Here is a 20,706-nt window from a genome sequence, read left to right as displayed (position 1 = left end):
GCCATTAACGAAAAGAAAAAGAGAAACCCATGAAACAGAAGAAACACACATCCATGAGAAGATTGAAAATATCTATACCGGAACATTGCAGGCTTCATAGCTCCAGGTAGTGGAGATACGTGGCACTTGCATTTTTTTTCTTTATGCTTTTCTATTTATTGAATTTTTTTTTTTATAATTCCCAATACTCAAGAAGAAAGAAATTCCTATGCAAAGAATACTGGCACAAATGAGCAACATGCCATGACATTACCCCATAACCTGCTTACCCAGTCCACCTATTACACAAGGCCAGCAAGCCAGCCACTGAGTGGGCCGGTGACTGCTGTGGAGGCTGACTTCCACTCTGTCACTCTGCATGTGGCTGTGCTGAGACAGGCCTAGCACACGGGTCAGGGGTCAGTACCAGCCATCAGGAGGAAATGACCAAGGACAGCTCTGAATGAGGGTCCAGTCCGAGGACAGGGCGGCTCACCTTTCTCAAAGGGTGTGTATTCCACCTGGTAGGTCCCATCAGCATTGTCTGTGACAAAGCACTCGGTGGAGGCCCCCGAGGGGTTGGCAATGTGGGCCTTGATGTGGTCACCTCCAACCTGGGTCAGCGGCCGCGAATCAACCGTGAAGTCAGTGGTCGCTTCCCGAAATACATCTGCAGAGCAATCACACAGCTAACACTGCTGCCAGCACCCCAGACCCAGGAGCAAACCCCTTCAGAACACATCAAGTCTAATTTCAGTAACAGTGGAAAGCTGGTTTTTCTAACTCTCAAATCAAGAATATTAACCCCTCTCCTCCCTCCCGAAAGAAGTCCCTTCCAGAGTAGCCATGGCTAAGTGATAATACGACTGCTCACACCAACGGCTCCAGGACAGGTTAAAGGTTGAAGATAAACATGCCATGTAACATCCGGGTGTAAGCCAACACATTTTAAACTTCTTTCCAATTAAATGCCAACATGCTGCATGTTGAGTTTTTCTGGCTTTGCCCGAAAAACTAGAAATTCTGCTGACAAGGCTAGGTCCTGTTTCCCATGGAGAAACAGAAAACAGGGGTTGGTCAGTAGCACGGCCCCCAGAAATGCCATGTGCTCAACCTTCACCAGGGCCCCCCAACCAGAGGGCACAGGTGAGCACCGCCTTATACGTCACCTGGCCCCTGCAGGTAGCTGAGTTTGCAGCTCCAAATTTCAGGCAGCCCTTAAGTCCCAGCTTGTCTTTTTTTTTTTTTTTTTATAAGGAAACCCACCTTTCCCTTCTATTCCTGGTCCAAAGACTTTGATCCTGCTGGTGTCCACGGCGGGCTCCACCTTGACACGGGTGGGGAAGTGTGGCACAAGTTCGCCACCATACTTCATGGTCAGCGTGTACATGCCGGCCGTCAGGGGCACGTAGGTTACGGCGTAGGTGCCATCTTTGTTGTTCTGAATACTGACTTCGGCTTTTGTTCCTGAGTCTGAGACGGCTTCCAGGCCCAGGGCCCCCGGCCCTGCTTCTGAGCAGTCGACGCTAAGAAGCCCAGCTTCACCCACCTTTCCATGCTCGAGACCTGGCCCTGATGCCACGACTTTAGAGGGGTCAAAAGGCATTTCAATGTCAGCTTTGAAGGGAGACCCAGGTATGTGGACTTCTTCAAAGAGGATGTTGACGAAGTACTCCCCGGGTTTTGTGGGAAGATAAGAGACGGAGCAGGTCCCATCGCCATTGTCAGAGCACTCGATTTTGGCCTCGCATGGACCTTCCACCGTTAGGCCCAGACCTCCAGTCCCAGCTCCTTTGGTGTCGATGGTGAACTCGGCAGGCTTGCCCACGAGACCACCTTCGAGGCCGGGACCGTGGGCCTTCACCTATTTGAGCAAAGAAAAAAGTCAAACTCCACTGAGATCACTGCTCAGCCAGCACTGCTTTCAACATCCATACATGTAATCAGCATAGAAGTATATCTTAGCCAGGCAGCCCTTCTCTTGAGGCTTCACGTGTCACATATGCACGAGTTACAGCCACAACAGTCAATGCAGCAAACGCCTCAGAACTCAATCACCAGCAAAAAGGCACAGGAGAGAGGCGTGGTCCTTGTGCAGCAGGAGCAGGAGGAGTCCTCCAAGACTCTCCTCTCTCCTGCCACACCTGACCCTTCTAAATCACAGGCCTGGACTTGGAGACATAATGTCCATTCCAGCAAACATACGTGAGATCCCAGGTTGAGGGCGCACGGAAGGGCTCTTGTGGACCTGGCTGTGGCTTGGGCTGCTGCACTTTGCTCAACAAATTCTGCATAATAGAAAAAACTAAACTGTTTCTAAAAAAGAGGGAGGAATGAGGCTTTCGCCTCTGATTCAACAAATAAGATAACTTCATAGGATTTATACCACTGAGACCACTTGAATCTTCCAAAACCCCTTGAGTCAGAATTACTATGAAGAAATGGTTACTATGAAGAAATGATGATGAGCTTTTTTTTTTTTTTTTTGAGATAGAGTCTTGCTCTGTTGCCCAGACTGGAGTACAATGGCGCGATCTCAGCTCACTGCAACCTCTGCCCACCAGGTTGAAGAGATTCTCCTGTCTCAGCCTCCCAAGTAGCTGGGATTACAGGCATGCGCCACCACATGCAGCTAATCTTTGTATTTTTAGCAGAGATGGGGTTTCACCATGTTGGTCAGGTTGGTCTCGAACTCCTGAGCTCAGGTAATCCATCCATCTTGGTCTCCCTAAGTGCAATGATTACAGGCGTGAGCTACCATGCCCAGCCAAGAATAATTTATTTTTATATTACATGATTCTAGCTTCTGTAGGGTGAGCTCTGTCTGTGTGCCAGGTGCTGGGCAGAGGCCTCAACGTTTGCTATCTCACCTACCCCTTACAGGCTGGTTTTGTAGTGAGGATTGTGATTATGCTAACAAGCGAAGAAAGAAGACTCAGGAAAGGGCGCCCCTCACCAAAGTCCTGTAGTCAGAGACTAAGAGGAGGAGCAGGGTTGTGGACCCACCTGCCCAGGGGACTTTTCACAATGAATTGTAAAGACTTTCATCACAAAACAATTTTCAAAAGTTCTTTGCCAGGAAGAAGCAGAGAGGGACTATGGTGTCATGTTTGACAACAATGAGTTCTGGGACAAAAGCAAAAGCTGACCTTGGTGGGATCTGGTGGCAGTGAGGCCTCCACTGCATAGGGGCTCCCGGGCACAGGGTGTCCATCGTAAGTCACGTCTACGGCGTAGAGCCCCTCCTCCCGAGGGATGAACTTGGCCGTGCTGCTCTCCCGGCCCGTCACAGGTGTCACTAGGCATGGCACGACCTTCCGAGAGGGGCTGAGGATTGTCACATCCAGCTTCCCCTGGCCTCCTGCTCCCCTGGTATCAATGGTGAACTCCTGATCCTTCCCAACTTCCACCCCTGGAAAAGAAACACAAGCTGAGGTGAAGAGCTGAGCATTTTCAGCAGCAGGAACAATCCAGAGCACAGAAGCAAGGGTTATTTGGACACGGGACTTTTCTCAGTCTCTACCACAAGCAACAGCTGCTGCAGAGGACAAGCGGCAAAGCTGAGTAAGTATCATCAGCATCTCAGCCTCAGTAACAACCCCTGTAGGCACAATAATCCATTAGTGACGACAGGGATGACAGATATTATTTACTGAATGTATTTTATATGCCAAGCACAAATACGGTACATTGTCTTAATTTTCACCACAATCCTGTGTGGTATTTATTATTAACCACTGGCTTTAACAGAAGGGGAAACTGATGCTCAGAGAGGTTAAGTAACTTGTCCAGGGTGACATATCCAGCAGGCTGCCAAGCTGGGACTCAAAGTGAAATTTACCTGACTCCACAATCTTTGCTGACCAGAAAGCTGTAATCTGACATTGTCTTCTCTTGTTTACTTATTTTTGGTGTTAACTTTATATTCAAACACCCCCATAAGTCAATGCTTTATTTACTAATTCTTGGCAGCCAACCCCATCTTATAGGCACCCCTCCCCTTCAAGAGAGCAAAAGTCACAGAGCTGCCAAATGCAAGGCCATCGAAGCAAGTGCTGAGAACTGACTGTGCCATGATGGTTTCCAAAAGGTCTCTGCAAAGCAAGGCTGCAGGAAACCCAAGCATTAGATTAGACAAAAACAGGGAAAGGACTTTACCCAAAACAAAAGCATTGGGAACACAGGGCCCCCACCACAACCCAGAGAACCTTGACTCTGAAGCAACACAGGGCCTGGCAAGACGGACACTGCCGAACCACAAGCAAGGAGGTCCCAGATCGCTACCTCCCACAGGAAAAGAAGCCTTTCTAATTGGCATCCTGCTTTTCCTGTTCTAGAGTCAAAGCTCTCAATGTCTCAGGGAAAGGAGTGACAAGGGGACATGTGACAGGGCTGGGCAGTGAACGTTCACACACTCAGAGCTGGCAGCCCAGCCACAAAAGCCAACAGCAAGCTCTCACTTTGGATCTCCGCAACTGGGAGCTGGCCTTGGTCGCAAGTTGTGCATTTGAGTCATGAGTAAAGGAAGATGCTCTCCGATGGCACTGCCAGTACCCTGGAGAAACCCCCACAGGTGGACACAGGAGGCCCCATCCTGGGGGTATGCATTTGGCCCTGCCTCAGTAAGCCTGAAACCAGGTGAAAGTGAGCCCTGAGGTGCATTCAGTCTGGGGCACTCAGCAGTGAACACCAACGGAAAAGATGTAGGAGTGAATGATTCCTGAGATGCACTATCAGAAGGCAGGCTGAAGACATAGGTTTATATAGCAGGCTAACTTTAATGCAAAGTAAATATAGCCAAATGTTTTCCACGGGCACACCTCTATGTATAGACACAGAGAGATCCGGAAGAACGGAAACTGAATTGACAACTTTGGTTAACCCTAGTGAGCAGGAGAGGTGAGGGTCATAGTGGAATTACCCCTTAACTATAATGTTTTTTAGATGAAAAATGGCTTTATTTTCACTTGTATAAAAAATTGTTTTATGAGGATGTGCTGAACATCTGAAGCTGAGTGGTAAGTATATCAGTGTTCATGTTTTAATATTCTCTTTCCTTTTCTATGCTTGAAATTTTCCCTAGTAAAAAAATTAGAAAACTGAAAAGCAAAATGAGCTTATACTACTAAAATCCCTAACAAGGTGAAGGAATGTTGGGATGGGGCAGAGGCATGGTGGTAGTGACTTCTGAGTGCCAGGGAGTTGGCTTTTATGCTTGACTCACAATCTTACTGTGGATTCAGTTGCCAAGGATAGCTGGCACAGTTAGAAACTCATCAGAAAGCGACGTGGCCCAAATTCTTTTTAATGAAAACTTCCTACTGCAATGCCAGCAGTTACTGAGGGCTGACTACGTGCCAGCCTCTGAACCATTAGCTCATATAATTTTCACAATATTCCCAAGGGTCTTCTCAAACCTCTCCCCGCCAACCCCCCCAACTGTACAAATGAGAAAGCTGAGTCTCGGTGAGGCTAAGGGGCAGCACAGTCACAGTTATTTCACAGCACAGCCCTAATTCAAACCAAAGTCTGTGTAACTGCAAAGTCTCTTAATGTAGAATTTGCTTCTCTGTGAATTCCATCTTTTGAAGAAAATCTAACCAGCAGCCACGCTGTTGGGTGCTCATCAACAACCCACCTGCCCTCCATTCAGGCACTTACTGTTTTCCAGCCCATTGAGTTTTATCTTGCTCAGATCCAGCGGTGCGGCAACACCCACAGTGAAAGGGCTTTTAGGGATGGGATCGCCACCGTAAGTCACCAGAACCTGCATGTTACCCTGGAACAATAGAGAAAACCCAGTTTACCTTTGGGTACCAACATGCTAACTTGATATTTAAACTCCCCTCCAGATCCCTCACTCTTGCCACAGACAGAGGAGACTTGATTCCAATCAATGCATAAGTATCTTAGATTGATGTCTTTCAGCTTTTGACCACAAGGCAAGAATAACAGAAAAATCACATCAAATAAGAGCAGCTAATAATAACAAAGCAACTTAATGAGCATTTTCTACATATCAAGTGCCGTGTTATGTGCTTTTATGTATTTCCTCAATTCAAGATCCAAACCGTCCTAAGGGGTAATTCCTACTGTCCCCTGATTTTTTCAGGAGAGGAAACTGTGGCTCAGACTGGTAAAGGAACGTGCCCCAAGTCACACACCTTGGTAAGGTGAAAGCCAGGCCTCATCCCCATGGCCCCCAAACCTGCGTCCTAGCTGCTCTGCCACACCACCTCCCCATCAGCATTCCCAATGCCAGCCACAGGTACAGCAGCTGGGCCTGGGGCCTCTAACCTAACAGAACCATTTCTGTCCTGGGAGTCAGTTTTAGGCCCCCAGGCTGCAAAAAGGGATTTGTAAGAGTTCACCTAGACCTGTGCTAAGACCACCACACAGTATCTGAACCTCCATTTCTATGTGAAAGAAAATCAAGTTGCAAGTGTGAAGGCAGACGGTGCTTGCGGGCTTGGCAGGCTCCCTCACTAGCCTCCAGGGTGGCCGTGTGACATGGAATGGCCATGTGTGCGCCGTTTGTCTCCTCTGGCTGGTTCCAGGCCGTCACATAGCTGGCTTCCTCTCTCCACGGCTGGCCAAGTTCCCCCTCTCCAAACTGACTCTCCAAGAAAGCTCATGGCTGTCTCAATAGATCAAGATCCCTTCACCTCAATCGAAAGTGGGAGGAGAGACGAGTTCCCCGCCAGAATCCAGCAGCCTTGCTGGAATGCAGGGCCTGCTGAAAGCTGTTGCTGATCAAGTGTTAAAAGGGTATATAGCATTTGGCCTATGTATATATTGCCACATTCCTTTTGTAATAAGGAAGAGGGTAAAGGCCAAGAAAAAATAAAATGGTTGCATCAATGAAGGGAGGATTAATTTTCCAGGATTTTTAAGCACTGCACACAAAACCAACTGGCCCCCTGTCTCGTGTGTACAGCATTTCTGGTAAAATGTGCACAGGTCAAATTCAACAGAGCTGGGAGCCAGCCCAGGGGCAGGAAAGGTCTCCTCCTTGTACTGTTTAAGACTGACTCGCTATTTCAGCCAACGTGGCATTCCCAACATGCCAGCTCTTCCCGAGCTTCCGTTTCCCCACAGCCCCTAACAACTCAGGGACTCGCTAGGCAGACCTCAGGCTAACCAGAAGTCTTGGAGATACCTTATCCCTTGCCTGCATAAAGTTTTCTGGCCACTTCTCTGAAGTGCTAAAAAAGAGAGAGAAAAATCCTCTTCCAGTTAAGCCCACCCATCCCATAAAAGAAAGTATGTTCTTGTTACCAGTCAAAAACAAAACAAAAACTCAGATAGGAAATGAACTCTACCTTAAATAACCTAAGAAAAGGGAGGGAAAAAAAATCTCAGAGATTTACACCTACAATGCCTACAGCATTTTAAGGCGCCCCCTGAGGCCCCAGCTAAGGAATGGACTGTGTTTATTCCCCAACAGGGCTAAGTGAGGGATGGCTGAGTGGTGATGGCCAGTGCATTTCACCACGACTTTACCGGCTGTGAGGCAGTTTTACTCTCCTCTACGTGCTTCTGAAACCTGAATCTTATTCTTCAAAATACACATACACAAGACATTGACCAGACAGCTCAGAAGAGGATGGGACTGAGAAAGCCATCTCATCTCTTCCAGAGCCCTCCAGAGGGCCACCATGTCAAGAACATTTCAAGGTAGAGACTGTTATACCCTGTGAGGGTCTGTGAGCTCACAGGGACTCCTAAAGGTGCCAGAGTAGCACGTGGAGTTGTCCCCATTCCTAGTGGCTCCCAGCACAGCATGTAATGGAGACATTGCCACCAGCTTCTCAAACTACTCTGCTTGGGGGAAACTGGGGTGAGAAATTTAAGCTGCTTGAGGCCACCCATAGCCAAAAGAAGAGAAGACAAAAAAAGTCCTCCAGGAATTTACTTCTTTTCTAGAAAATCGAGTCTTTGACCTCTGGGTGGGTCCTCAATCCTCAGCCCAAAAAGTTCACTCTTCTAAGGCAAAATGAGCTCTGACCCTTGCATCCTCACAGGGACTCGCAGGACCCACCGCCACCCACATCACTCATCCACCCCAGGTAGGCGAGCACCTGCAAGCTGTCACTTAGGGGTTCTGGGAGCTGGAGTGGCAGGCCTGCAGGCGTCAGGGAGCAAAACCAGCAATCAGGGACCTGGGTTACACAGGTGGGGCCTTGGCTCCCCACGTGGCACGGCCTGTGTTCTGTAGAGGAAGCGCCCACCCCAGGCCAAGACACACCCATGCCCAAGCTGCTGCCTTCTGGGGATTTCCAGCCTGTTATTCCCTAAAACCACCATGAGAAGGTGTGCCTGTGGGTGGCAGCTCTCAAAGTATGCTCCCTCCTCTGTGTCAGGGGGTGGCTTTCTGGGCTGACCCAGGTCTCTTAACCACATCCAAGGGCACACTTCCTTAGCCCAATCTTGAGCTTTTAGCTGCTCTTCAGAAAATAGAGAGGTGTCAGCATCACTCCTCTACCAGATTACAACGTTCTTAGGCCATCTCCGCCTGTGAATCCAGGCACCATGTCATTTATTCACTCACTCAGCCATGAATCCAGGCTGGAGGTGGGGGTGGGAAGGAAACTCACAATCCAAGGAGAGACTGAATGTTTTCTTCGCCATAGAAAAATAGGCAGTATTGCAAGTTGCCCAAATAATGAAACAACAAACCCAGCTCTAAACAGCAAACAATAAGAAGGACCCTAGAGCCACCCTGCAAGTCATTCACACTGAAGGCAACAACCGACACCAAGGCCCACCAGGCTCCTGGAACGCTTCACGGGAGCATCCGGACACACAGCCCTAAGTGGATACTCAGCATGGCAGCAGTTCTCAAGTCTGCTACTATCAGAGAACTGGATGAACATGACCTTGGGGTAACCCTGAAGTAAGGAGCCTCCCACTCCAGCATCACTTCAAAGGGGACAAAACCAGACCTAGGCTCCTAATCTCCGCTTCTGCCTCAACCAGCAGCAGGGGACATCCGGGGTACTGGGTTCTGCATCATCCTTTCCAAGGATGCAGGTCAAACCCTGGCCCTGTCCTGATATCTGCAACTGACTTTCTAATGGTTCAGCCAAAACACTAAAAGGTATATAGACATAGGATAAAACAAAAGTCACAAAGTGTTTTTAGAAGAGGCTATGACCTTGTGATCCTAGTCATCATACACAGATAGCTATGGCTTTCTGGTGCCTTCTCCTAAGGAATGTGGAGAATTGGCAACAAAAAAGATGTCAAGCTGGTGCTCCCAGTAGTAAAGCTCCCACCAGCACTCAGAACCATCAGCAGGAAAATAATTACCTACTTACCATGGAGTGGCCTGATGAGAAAAGGATGTTCTATCTATAAAAGTGTTAGTTTCATCATTACTAATAATGAATGTTTTGTTTGGATTTTTTTTTTAAGCACAGGAAGAAGAAGCAAGTCTCTGGAGATAAGAAGTCACATTTATAACCTGCACCCAAGAACTATTAACAGGCAACCCAGAGTGAGAGAATATATTTGTAAATCATGTATCTGATAAGGAATTAATATCCAGAATACATGGAGCATTCCTAAAACTCAACATAAAATTAAGAAGGTTGATATAAAAATGGGCAAGTAGATATTTCTCCAAAGAAAATATATGAATGACCAATAAGCACATGAAAAGATGATCAACATCACTAATCATTAGGAAAATGCAAGCTGGGCACAGTGGCTCATGCCTGTAATTCCAGCACTTTGGGAGGCTGAGGCAGGCAGATCACCTGAGGTTGGGAGTTCAAGACCAGACTCACCAACATGGTGAAACCCCATCTTCGAAAAAAAAAAATTGTAATAAAGAAAAAAAAAGGAAAATGCAAATCAAAATCACAATAAGACACCATCTTACACTCAATAGGATAGCCACTATCCAAAAAAAAAACCCAGAAAAAAAACAAATGTTAGCAAGGATGTGGAGAAACCGGAACGCTTGCATGCTGTGGCAGGACTATAAAATGGTGCAGCCACTGTGGAATACAGTATAGTAGTTTCTCAAAAAACTAAAGAGATTTACCATATGATTCAGCAATTCCATTTCTGAGTATATACTCAAAAGAACTAAATGCAGAGATTCAAAGAGCTGTTTGTAAACCCAGCATTATTCACAGCAGACAAAAGACAGAAGCAACCCAAATGTTCTTTAACAGATGAAGGCCGGGCGCGGTGGCTCACGCCTGCAATCCCAGCACTTTCAGAGGCAGAGGAAGGCGGATCACCTGAGATCAGGAATTTGAGACCAGCCTGGCCAACATGGTGAAACCCCATGGAGAAACCTTGGCCAACATAGTGCAACATCTCTACTAAAAAGACAAAAATTAGCCAGGTATGGTGGCACGTGCCTGATGTGCTTGTATTCCCAGCTACTTGGTAGGCTGAGGCAGGACAATCACTTGAACCCAGGAGACAGAGGTTGCAGTGAGCCTACATTGCACCACTCTAGCTTGGGGAACAGAGTAAGACTCCATCTCAAGGAGAAAAAAAAAAAACACAGATGAAGAGAGAAGCAAAACGTACATACATACAATGGAATCCAGCCTTAAAGAGTAATGAAGTTCTGAAACATGCTACAACATGGATGACATTATGCAAAGAAAAATAAATCAGTCACAAAAAGACAAATACTAAGGCTGGACTCAGTGGCTCACACCTGTAACAACTGCATGTTAGGAGCCTGAAGTGGGAGGATTGCCTGAGCCCAGGAGTTCGAGACCAGACTAGACAACAGAGAGACCTTGTCTCTCTAAAAATAAAAGAAAAAAATTTTTTGAATTTTCATAAAGACAAACAAACACTGTATGATTCCACTCATACAAGGCACTTAGAGGTAGATCAAACTCCCGAGGGCTGAGCGCAGTGCTTCACGCCTGCAATCCCAGCACTTTGGGAGGTCAAGACAGGAAGGTCACTTGAGCTCAGGAGTTTGAGACCAGCTTGGGTAACATAGTGAGACTTCTGTCTCTACAAAAAAAATAAATAAATTAAAAATTAGCTGGCTGTGGTGGCGTGTGCCTGTAGTCCCAGCTACTTGGGAGGCTGAGGCAGATCACTTGAGCTCTGGAGGTTGAAGCTGCAATGAGCCACGATCATGCCACCGCACTCCAGCCTGGGCAACAAAGCAAGACCCTGTCTCAAAACAAACAACAAACAAAACAAAACAAATCACAGAAGAAAAAACTCATAGAGACAGAAAACTAGAATGGTATGTGCAGGGGATAGGGATAAGGGAAACAGAGTTACTGTATGATGGCTACAGAGTTTCGATGTTCCAAGATGAAAAAAGTTCTAGAGATGGATGGTGATGGCTGCCCAACAATATGAATGTAACTAATACCACTGAACTGTGTAATTAAAAATGGTTAGGAAACTAAATTTTGCACTATGAAGATTTTGCAGTTTAAAAATTTGGGAGGTTGGGCATGGTGGCTCACACCTGTAATCCCAGCATTTTGGGAGGCCAAGGTGGGTGGATCACTTGAGGTCAAGAGTTCAAGACCAGCCTGGCCAACACGGCAAAACCCCATCTCTACCAAAAATAGAAAAATTAGCCAGGCGTAGTAGTGGCGGGCACCTATAATCCCAGCTACTTGGGTAGCTGAGGCAGGAGAATCGCTTGAACTTGGGAGGCAGAGGTTGCAGTGAGCTCAGATCATGCCACTGCACTCCAGCTTGGCCAACAGAGTGAGACTTTGTCTAAAAAATAAATAAATAAAAATAAAAATTTGGAGAAGAAAGCACAAACAGCAGCAAGCCTGGATGTAAGGGGTACATTTATAACACGACACACATAGTCCCTTTGCCCAGGAATCCCCCCCACCACTACAGGGACGTTCTCACAGTAAGGATTCCATCTCCAAGAGTGCGCAGCCCCCAAAGCCAGTGGACAGCTACACTATGCCCCGCTCCTCACTCTAACCTTCTTTCTTCCCCACTTGACTCTTGCCAGCTCCTCGCTGAGAGGACCCGGGCGGGAGCAAGGCTTCTTGAGCAGTGTTTCTGCAGAAAGCGTCAACCTTCTTGCCCTACAAATGGCATTTCAAACACAGCAGGACTGTTTCCCTTAAGAATAAAGGAATCTCAGAGGCTTGGAAAAACCACTTAGAACACTAGGCTTAAGTATTAAAATCCAGACTTTTCTGTCAGGACGTCTGCACCCCAGACCCCAGAGGTGTGAACATGAAGCAAAACAAAATTTTAAACAAATATAATGGGTACGGGGTTTCAGTTTTACAAGATGTAAAGAGTTTGGAGACGGATGGTGGTGCCCGACATAATGAATGTACTTAACACTAATCAACTATATACACTTAAAAATGGTTAAGATGGTAAATTTTATGTTATGTGTATTTTACCACAATAAAAATTTTTTAAAATGTTTTGAAACAAATAAACATTAACTTGTACAGAGAGGTAGTTTTAAGGCCTTATGACCTAAAAGAATCAGAGTAAGCCAGCCTAGATGGTAAGATCCCATGTGAAATCCTGCATTTTGTAAAGGGGAATAATTTGCTGCCCTAAATAGCGTGTTGCGCCTTAGGGATTAAAGGCTGAACTGGCTCTTTGAGAAAAGACCTCATTCCAACACCTCGTAAAAAGGGGAAACTAACCTAAAAGGGCCAGGAAGGAAACACCAAGGTATAGCAGCTCTTTCCCTGTGGGTAATTAATGAAAAGACTGAAAGGCAGCTGGTGAGGCTGCGAGGCAGTCCACGTGTGTGTGCATGTGTGTGTGTGCACATGTGTGCACCTGTGTGTAAGAGAAAGGTAGGTATTAGGGCCTGAATATCAAGAACCAGGCATATCTCTGATAAAACCAAAACCAAAGGTGGAGATACGGGATCAGCTTCCTGCTTGCTCTTGGGGAATTCTGCAGTCCCACCTGATAGAACCCATCAGGCTTCCTATCGGTGCTCTCAGATGGGTTCAAAATGCCAGGAGCTGCCTCTCATCAGGGAGCACTTTGGCAGAGCACCTCTCACACCCCACGGTGTCCACAGTGACCCACTGACTTGACTGCATAGAAAGGGGCCTGGCTGGGGGACAGGGGAACAGAGCAGAGAAGGACCCTACCTGTTGGGTGGGTGTATATTTAACGGTGTGGGAGTAGTCGTAATTATCGATAATATCCAAATCCTTCACTGCATCGCCAGGAAGGGGGCTGTTGAACTGCACGTTGAGTGGGGCTTTCCCGGCCCCCTTGGTGTAGACAGTAAAGTGGGTTGGTTTCCCGTTTTCCACACCTGGAAAGATATACTGTGAAGTGAGGAGACAGACCAGCTGGAGTAGTTTCACTTTGAGGACTTGTCAGACAGGTTCAACAGCACCAGGTCTATTATGACAGCCAGCCCTGTCTGGTGGCTGCTGCATCAGAGCTGCACGGGACACCTGCCAGCTTGGTGTGGGTGCTGGTGGAGATAAGTTCCTCAGTGCCACTGGCCGGCAGAGAAACCCAGAACAACCTTGACGTGCCATCTTACCTGCTTTGCTGAGCCCAGGACCTTCTGCCTTCACTTTGCTGGCATCGTGGGAAGGGTCAACTTTGACTCTGAAAGGGCTGGCGGGGATTTCCTATAGCAGAGACACGGTCTTAGTAGGAAAGCCCCTGAAGCAACAGCCAGAGCTCAGGGTGCCCTGAACAAAGGGTGAACCTTAACATCACTTTGACTTAGGGAGCAGTGAGCAGACTTCTGTTACCACAGGCAAACAGAAGGGTAAACTAAGCTAAAAGGGCCTAGCATCGGTAAGGTCACTCTAATGTCAGGACCCCCATATCACAAACAAACCCGAGGACTCTGAGCCTTTAACACCGAATGTTGAGTACTTAGGATGAAAAATGCTAACAATAATAAAACCAAAAAGGACAATAACATATGTGGCTGGGGGAAGGAAATGTCCTCCAGGGCAGCTCAGAGCTGAAGAATTGCAATCATTCTGGCTCTGATCACATTCTTGCTCTTGGGGAATTCTACAGGAGGCCAAAAGGAAATGCAAGAAGTGATCAGAGAAAGAATGATTGTAAGTCTTCAAAAAGAATGTTGCAGATTGTCAGAGCAAAAGCAGAAGAGGCCAAATGGATGGTGTCAGGACCACTACCTTTAGGCACAGAACATTCTACCAAGGTTCCCATTTTTATGTAAGGTTAATTTTAATCTCTGGAATTTCAAAATTCTCTGTTTTAGGATACTGCTCACCCTATCTTCACTATTACACACCTGAAACTTCAAATCATCTCTCTCTATAAAAGTTTAAGGGTGGAGACCACAGTCATTGCTTCAAAGGCATCTAAGTAGAATATATCTGGAAGCTAATTGCATTTCAACTAAAATCTTGATGAAAGTTTATAACAAACTAGTCGCTTTCCAGACCCCCACTTTTAATCACTGCATACACTGCCTCACTTTTGTTAGGAAGTGATAATAATTGAGTCTGGGTATTTTTCTTTCTTTCCTTCCTGGTTTTAAGGAGCCAGAGAGAAAATGATGTTCTCAAGACATCTTCCCTGTCACTAAAACACCGTAAAGGAGGACAAATGCGGTGGCTCACGCCCATAATCCCAGCACTTTGGGAGGCCAAGGTGGGTGGACTGCCTGCGAGATCAGCCTGGCTAACATGGTGAAAGCCCATTTCTACTAAAAATAAGAAAAATGAGCGAGGCATGGTGGCACATGTCTGTAATCCCAGCTACTTGGGAGGCTGAGGCAGGAGAATCGCTTGAACCCAGGAGGCAGAGGCTGCAGTGAGCCAGGATCACACCATTGTATTCCAGCCTGGGCAACAAGAGCAAAACTCCATCTCAAAAAAAAAAAAAAAAAAAAAAATTAGCAGGACGTGGTAGTGTGAGCCTATAGTCCCCAGCTACTTGGGAGGCTGAGGTGGGAGATTACTTGAACCTGGGAGGCAGAGGTTGCAGTGAGTCAAGATCACACCACTGCACTCCAGCTTGAGCAAAAGAGTGATACTCTGTCTCAAAAATAATACTAATAGTAAAATAAAACACCAAAAAGTAGATGAGATATGCGCTTAAGCGACTAAAGAGAATCCAAACCCACTCCACCCACTTCCTCCCAGGCCCCAACAACTACCTGAGATGCAAAGAGAACTTTGATAGTGTATCGCCCGGCGGCAGGAGGCACATATTTGACCGTAAACGTATCATTGGCATTGTGAATAATGTCAAAATCCACGTCTTCCTCATCTTCGCTTAACACCCGGGCATCACACTTAATGCCAACGCTGACATCACCTGGAACACAGCAGCTTATTAGCACCAGCTTACAAGAAACAGCATGTCCTGTGCAATCTCTTCCAGCTCAGGTTAACACCCCAAAGAAGCAACTGGGAAGTTTCTAGTAAGAAACCTGAGAAAGAGTAAGGATTTGGGGAAAGTGATGATGGATTAGCAAAGATATCATCAAGGAATGACTCAGAGGCTCAACAGATGAATGAGATTACCTACTCAGATGGACTACTTCCTAGTTCAAAAGGAATTGACCTCAAAATGTTATGAAAAGAACACCCTTCCCCAAGAAGCAATGATCACTGGGTTGAATGAAGCCCTCTCTCACCTTCCCCAGCCTCAGAACAGTCCACTGTGAAGTGCGTAGGTTCATTTGCCTTCAGACCACTTCTCTCCACACCTGGCCCAAACACTTTGACCTTCTGGGGATGGCTACCTTGCCCAATGTTGACCTAGAGAAGACATGGAGAAGGTCATCAAGTTTGCCTCCACTTGGACCCGGTAAAATACTATTAAATAACATTGTTAGAAACAGTTCTTCTGGGTGGGCTGGAGCACTCTGCCTTTCAGCTCACTCCATCATTCAAGGCCTACCATGGATGGTTCTTTCCATATGTCTGCCTTGACCATCAGGCATGGAGCCCAGTCCTGGTGTATGACCAGGCTTTTCCATACAATAGCCAGGATTCTGCCTTACAACCTACCCTGTAGGGGCTATGTGGGATGTTCACGCCTCCCCAGACCACGGCGATGGTGTGCTTGATGGCCTTCACTGGGGTGTATGAGCACGCATACGTGCCGTCCATCCGGCTCTTCATCTGGATGTCAATGGGCTGGCCTTCCCCATCCTGCAAAAAAGCCAGGGCTAGGACCAGAGGTGGCCCTCACATTGTCTCCATCAAACAGGGCCACAGTGGCCTCCCAAGTCACCCAAGTCACCACTTGATTATACAACAAAACTTCATGGAACAATTACAATGTACCATGTTTTCACAACACAATGACAACCAGTGACAAAATATGACAAGCATTTATTTAAATTTTTACTTATTAAGAGCAAGTGGCCCCAAAACAAAGCCATGGCCACTCAATGCTTCTTAATTTCAATTCCTGCATTTAAGTCCTTTGGCCAAATTCAATTAAATTAGATAAATGTATTTTTTAAATCCTTGTTTACAAATCTCCCACCATGGCCTCAGTAGCTTTAGCCACACCAAAAAGACATTACAGAATAACCTGAAACAAACAAGCCTCATTTCCACAGAATATAAATCAGAAAGATGATTTTTTACGAACCCAGTACTCTACATGGTAGTCTCATTGAAACCTCACATAACCCCATAAGACAATCTTATCATTTCCAAGGTACAGATGAGCAAACTGAAGATCAGATGGACTCAGCAACTTGCTATTACACGGACAGATCTGACAATTACCTGAACAGGTGGCCCCCCCCCTGAAATTTACCTGAGCAAATATCTTTAAGGGAGCTTTTCCAGCATCCTTAGGATCCACGGTGAACTCGGCCAGGTTGTTGACAATGCATCCAGACTTCTCCAAACCTGGCCCATATGCTCGAACCTGAAGCAAAGGCCGATAATGAGTCTCTTTCTGTGTAATGCCTCAACTAAACCTCTACACGAAGACAAATAAACCAGGGGATGGGGGAAGAACAAAATGATCTGTGTCTGGTTTTACAGTATCCACATAAGAGGATGGTTATGTGAAGTAAAATGCTAAAGTAGGTTGTAACTTAAAAACAAATGTCCCTCCCTCATAAGGGAGAAAATTCTCTAAACAGGTGTCCAATCCATGGCCCGAGGACCACATGAGGCACAGGACAGTTCTGAATGTGGCCCAACACAAATTTGTAAACTTTCTTAAAACATTATAAAATTTTTTGCTTTTTTTTTAAGTTCATCAGCTATTGTTAGTGTATTTTATGTGTGGCCCAAGACAATTTTTCTTCTTCTTCCAATGTGGCCCAGGGAAGGCAAAAGATTGGATACCCCTGCTCTAAAACCAAGCCCAAAGTAACCCATGCTCCCTGCCTTATTCTGAATTGACCTAGAGAACTTCTAACAATTGGGGCAGAGACCTCCAGTCATGCCTAGTTTCAATGTTCCCACTTTGAGGAGACTCAGAATCTTTACCATGGACAATATTTGCACGAGAGGGCAAAGGAATAGCATTTGGCCAAAAAGGGGTAGCTGCCAGCCCAGACTGACATCAGCCTATGGACAGCTGCCAGTGTGAGCCAACAGAGTAGCACACGTGGTGTGTGGGGCCGCTCCCTGTCAGCCAGGCTGGCTCAGACTCAATGCTTATCAGCTTGCTAAGGGTTTGAGAGGAAACTCTTGGAACCATTGCTCCAACTTAAGAGACAGGGAACTAGGGAAAAAGACAATCTTTATCTACGAAGCATCTTGAGATAATAACTACCGAAAATGGCAAGGCTGAAATATGATCCCTGGAGTTACAAGAAAATAGTTTATGGAGCCCTCTACATGGGCCAGGCATGAGCTAAAGGCTGTCTTTATGCATGCCACCTCCTGAATCATCCTAGAAGCTCTCTAGAAGCAGAGACTACTATCATTCCTGTCTTATAGAGGAAGATACCAAGAGTCAGACAGGTAAGTTACTTGCCCAACACTATAAAAGTGCTAAGCAATACTACCAGGATTCAAATGCAGGCCTGGGCTAGGCATGGTGGCTCATGCCTGTAATCCCAGCACTTTGAAAGGCCGAGGCAGGCAGATCACTTGAGACCGGGAGTTTGAGACCAAACTGGCCGAGATGGCAAAACCCCATCTCTACTAAAAAATACAAAAATTAGCCAGTCTTGGTGGTGCATGCCTATAGTTCCAGCTACTTGGGAGGCTGAGGCATGAGAACTGCTTGAACCCTGGAGGCAGCGGTTGCAGTGAGCTGAGATGGCGCCACTGCATCCCAGCCTGGGTGACAGAGTGAGACTCTGTCTCAAAACAAACACATAAACAAACAAATGCAGGCCTGTTTCCTTCCTAAAATCCAAATGATTCCTCTCTGCCGCCTCTCAACATGCTGCTTAAGGTCACTTCGGGCATGTGGGTGAGGAACCAGGGGCCAGGGACGAGAAGAGAGAAGCACAACAGCTGATTCACCAGATCAGGGTTGTAGTCTCCCGTGGCTGGGTGGATGAAGGCCATGTATGGGCTGTCCTTGATGTCTTCGTCATCACACATGATGTGAACGGCATATTCGCCAGGCTCCTTGGGCCAGTATTTGACGTCACATGATCCATCATTCTGGTCGTCGTACTCAATCTTTGCCTGGGAGGGGCCTTCAATGGCAAACCCTAGGGGGAGGGGGTGGAAGGTTCCCCCTTGTTATATGGTGGAAAGCACCTATTCTATGTTACAACAACTCATTCCGGCTGCCTCCCTAAAAGCCAAGTGTTGGCCAGGAGATTGAAATCTGTTTCTGTCCCTTTCTCCCAAAACCAAGCCCATTGAGTCTTTACGACACACACCTCAATATATAGATTGAGGGGTGTGTGTGTGTGTTTGTGTGTGTGTAGCATTAAATATGCTATATGTATTTTATTATCATCCAACAGGAGAAATCCAACCAGCAAACCTTTCTATTGGCAATGTTGCAACATGTGGCAAAAGCCTTACACCAACAGCCACTCTTAGCACCACCAAATCCAATTCTGGGCTTTTATCTGAAGGCAGTTACCAAGGATATACAGTCAGCACTGTTTTTATAGCAAAACCCTGGCAATAACTGGGGAGCCTGACAATGGATATAGCCATACAATGGAATTCCATGGAAGCCAAGGGAAATGAAGGTATATCCTATATTTATACATAAAGCTATAAAGACTTGTCCAAGATATTTTCTGTAGCAAATCAATATTTGCATGCATATATACAGAGGAAAAAAGTCTAGGACATACCAAAAGGCTTAATATTATCTCTAGACTAGAAGAATATACAAGACTATTAATATTATCTCTCTAGAAGGGAAAATTAAATGTGATTTCTAATTTTTCTCTTTTGTTTATTGCTATTACCTAAAACAGGGGTTGCTAAACTACAGTCTGAAGGCCACATCTGGCCCACTGCCTACTTTTGCAAATAAAGTTTTAATGGAACATAGCCACACCCATTTGTTTACACATTCCTATGGCTGCTTTCAGGCTACAATGGCAGAGTCAAACAACTGTGACAGAGACCAAATGGCCCACAAGTGGAAAATATTTGCCATCTGGCCCTTTATAGAAAAAGCTGGCTGACTCCTGATATAAAATGATCATATATACATTAGACATGTATTTAAAATATACTTCAGCAATGCTCCAAATAATATATTTATTTCCCAAATCCAAGTTTCAGCAAAATTCATTCACTCATTCATCTAACTAAAGGTCAGTCAACAGTATTTGCTAAGCGTTTACTATGTTCCAAGCATTGTTTTAGACGCCATACCTACATAAAGCTTCTGCCCTCGAGGTCTCCTGAATGAAAGAATGCTGGTGTCAGAGGCAACTGACAGCAGCACACAGAGATGGCTTTGGGTGGCCAGGAAGCCAGGAAGCTGAAGGTTTTGAGGCTAGGCGAGGCCCCAGCATGCACCCTGACATAGCCCAGAAACCCTGTAACCCCGAGCCTTCCAGAAGATGCTGATCAGCTGCATCCACTTACCCAGAGATCCCACTTCAGAGCCAATGGATTCTACCACGAAGTCTGCCGACCGCCCGACAATCCCACCATGGAGCCCAGGGCCCCAAGCACGGACTTTCTGCAAACCCGCTTCAGGGCCAACTTGAACTTCAAAGGGGCTACAGGGAAAGGAATAGAAGCAGCATCAAAGAAGAGTAAAGAAAGGTCTCACTACCGCCATAAGCTGCAGTTCCTTTGCACGCTCTTTCCACTTGCCTGAGCCTTTCACCTGGCATCCCAGACTCCAGCCAAGCCCTACTGTTATGTCAACAATATAATGTCATGTGACTGCTTCTGGGAGCTCAGGTGGCCACTGGATTGGCACTAAAGCCATGCTGCTTTGTACCAGCCTCCTGGTCCTTTACCTTTGTGTGCGGGCCTCCCCAGACTATGACCTGGAAAGTGAGAGAGTCCACACACACTCTATATCCTGCTTATGCTATAACCAGAAAACTCAGTTGAATAGGCTTTATCTCACACATGAATGAATGTGCTGTAACCTTGGCATGGAAGGCTTAAAAAAAAGAAGTGTGGTAGGTATTCAGAACTCAGCAATGCCCAAATATTTCCCAAGGCACACTGAATTTATTCAGAGTTTAAAGTTGCCCCCAGGGGAGCTAGAAAACCTCAGAACGCAGAGGGGCAAGTCCATGCCCACAAGGCAAAGCTGCAGACTGCGGCCCTTGGCCCCTGACAGCACTCACGTAGAAGGTCTTAATGTAAACCACAGCAGATTTTGCCCCGTGGCATT

At 46.4% G+C, this 20,706-nt stretch overlaps 1 protein-coding gene across 4 annotated transcripts in view; it reads right to left on the bottom strand.

Moving 5' to 3' along the window:
• Positions 1-20,706, bottom strand: part of FLNB (filamin B) — a 166,383-nt gene that overhangs the window by 49,827 nt on the left and 95,850 nt on the right. For all 4 annotated transcript variants that reach the window (XM_064367262.1, XM_064367263.1, XM_064367264.1 and 1 more), the window contains exons 11-22: positions 19,938-20,074; positions 18,393-18,586; positions 16,717-16,830; positions 15,954-16,097; positions 15,578-15,701; positions 15,095-15,255; positions 13,490-13,580; positions 13,083-13,252; positions 5,641-5,758; positions 3,129-3,391; positions 1,246-1,843; positions 476-649 (exon numbers count right to left, since the gene is read on the bottom strand). In XM_064367262.1, coding sequence (XP_064223332.1) covers positions 476-649; positions 1,246-1,843; positions 3,129-3,391; positions 5,641-5,758; positions 13,083-13,252; positions 13,490-13,580; positions 15,095-15,255; positions 15,578-15,701; positions 15,954-16,097; positions 16,717-16,830; positions 18,393-18,586; positions 19,938-20,074 — 2,288 coding nt within the window. The remainder of the gene's footprint in view (positions 1-475; positions 650-1,245; positions 1,844-3,128; positions 3,392-5,640; positions 5,759-13,082; positions 13,253-13,489; positions 13,581-15,094; positions 15,256-15,577; positions 15,702-15,953; positions 16,098-16,716; positions 16,831-18,392; positions 18,587-19,937; positions 20,075-20,706) is intronic.

This window comes from Aotus nancymaae, unplaced genomic scaffold (assembly GCF_030222135.1).
Source record: "Aotus nancymaae isolate 86718 unplaced genomic scaffold, 86718_ANA_hifiasm-v0.15.2.pri h1tg000067l, whole genome shotgun sequence".
Classification (NCBI taxonomy): Eukaryota; Metazoa; Chordata; class Mammalia; order Primates; family Aotidae; genus Aotus; species Aotus nancymaae.
The sequence above is the reverse complement of the archived record's forward strand: the minus strand, read 5'-3'. Positions and strand labels throughout refer to the sequence as shown.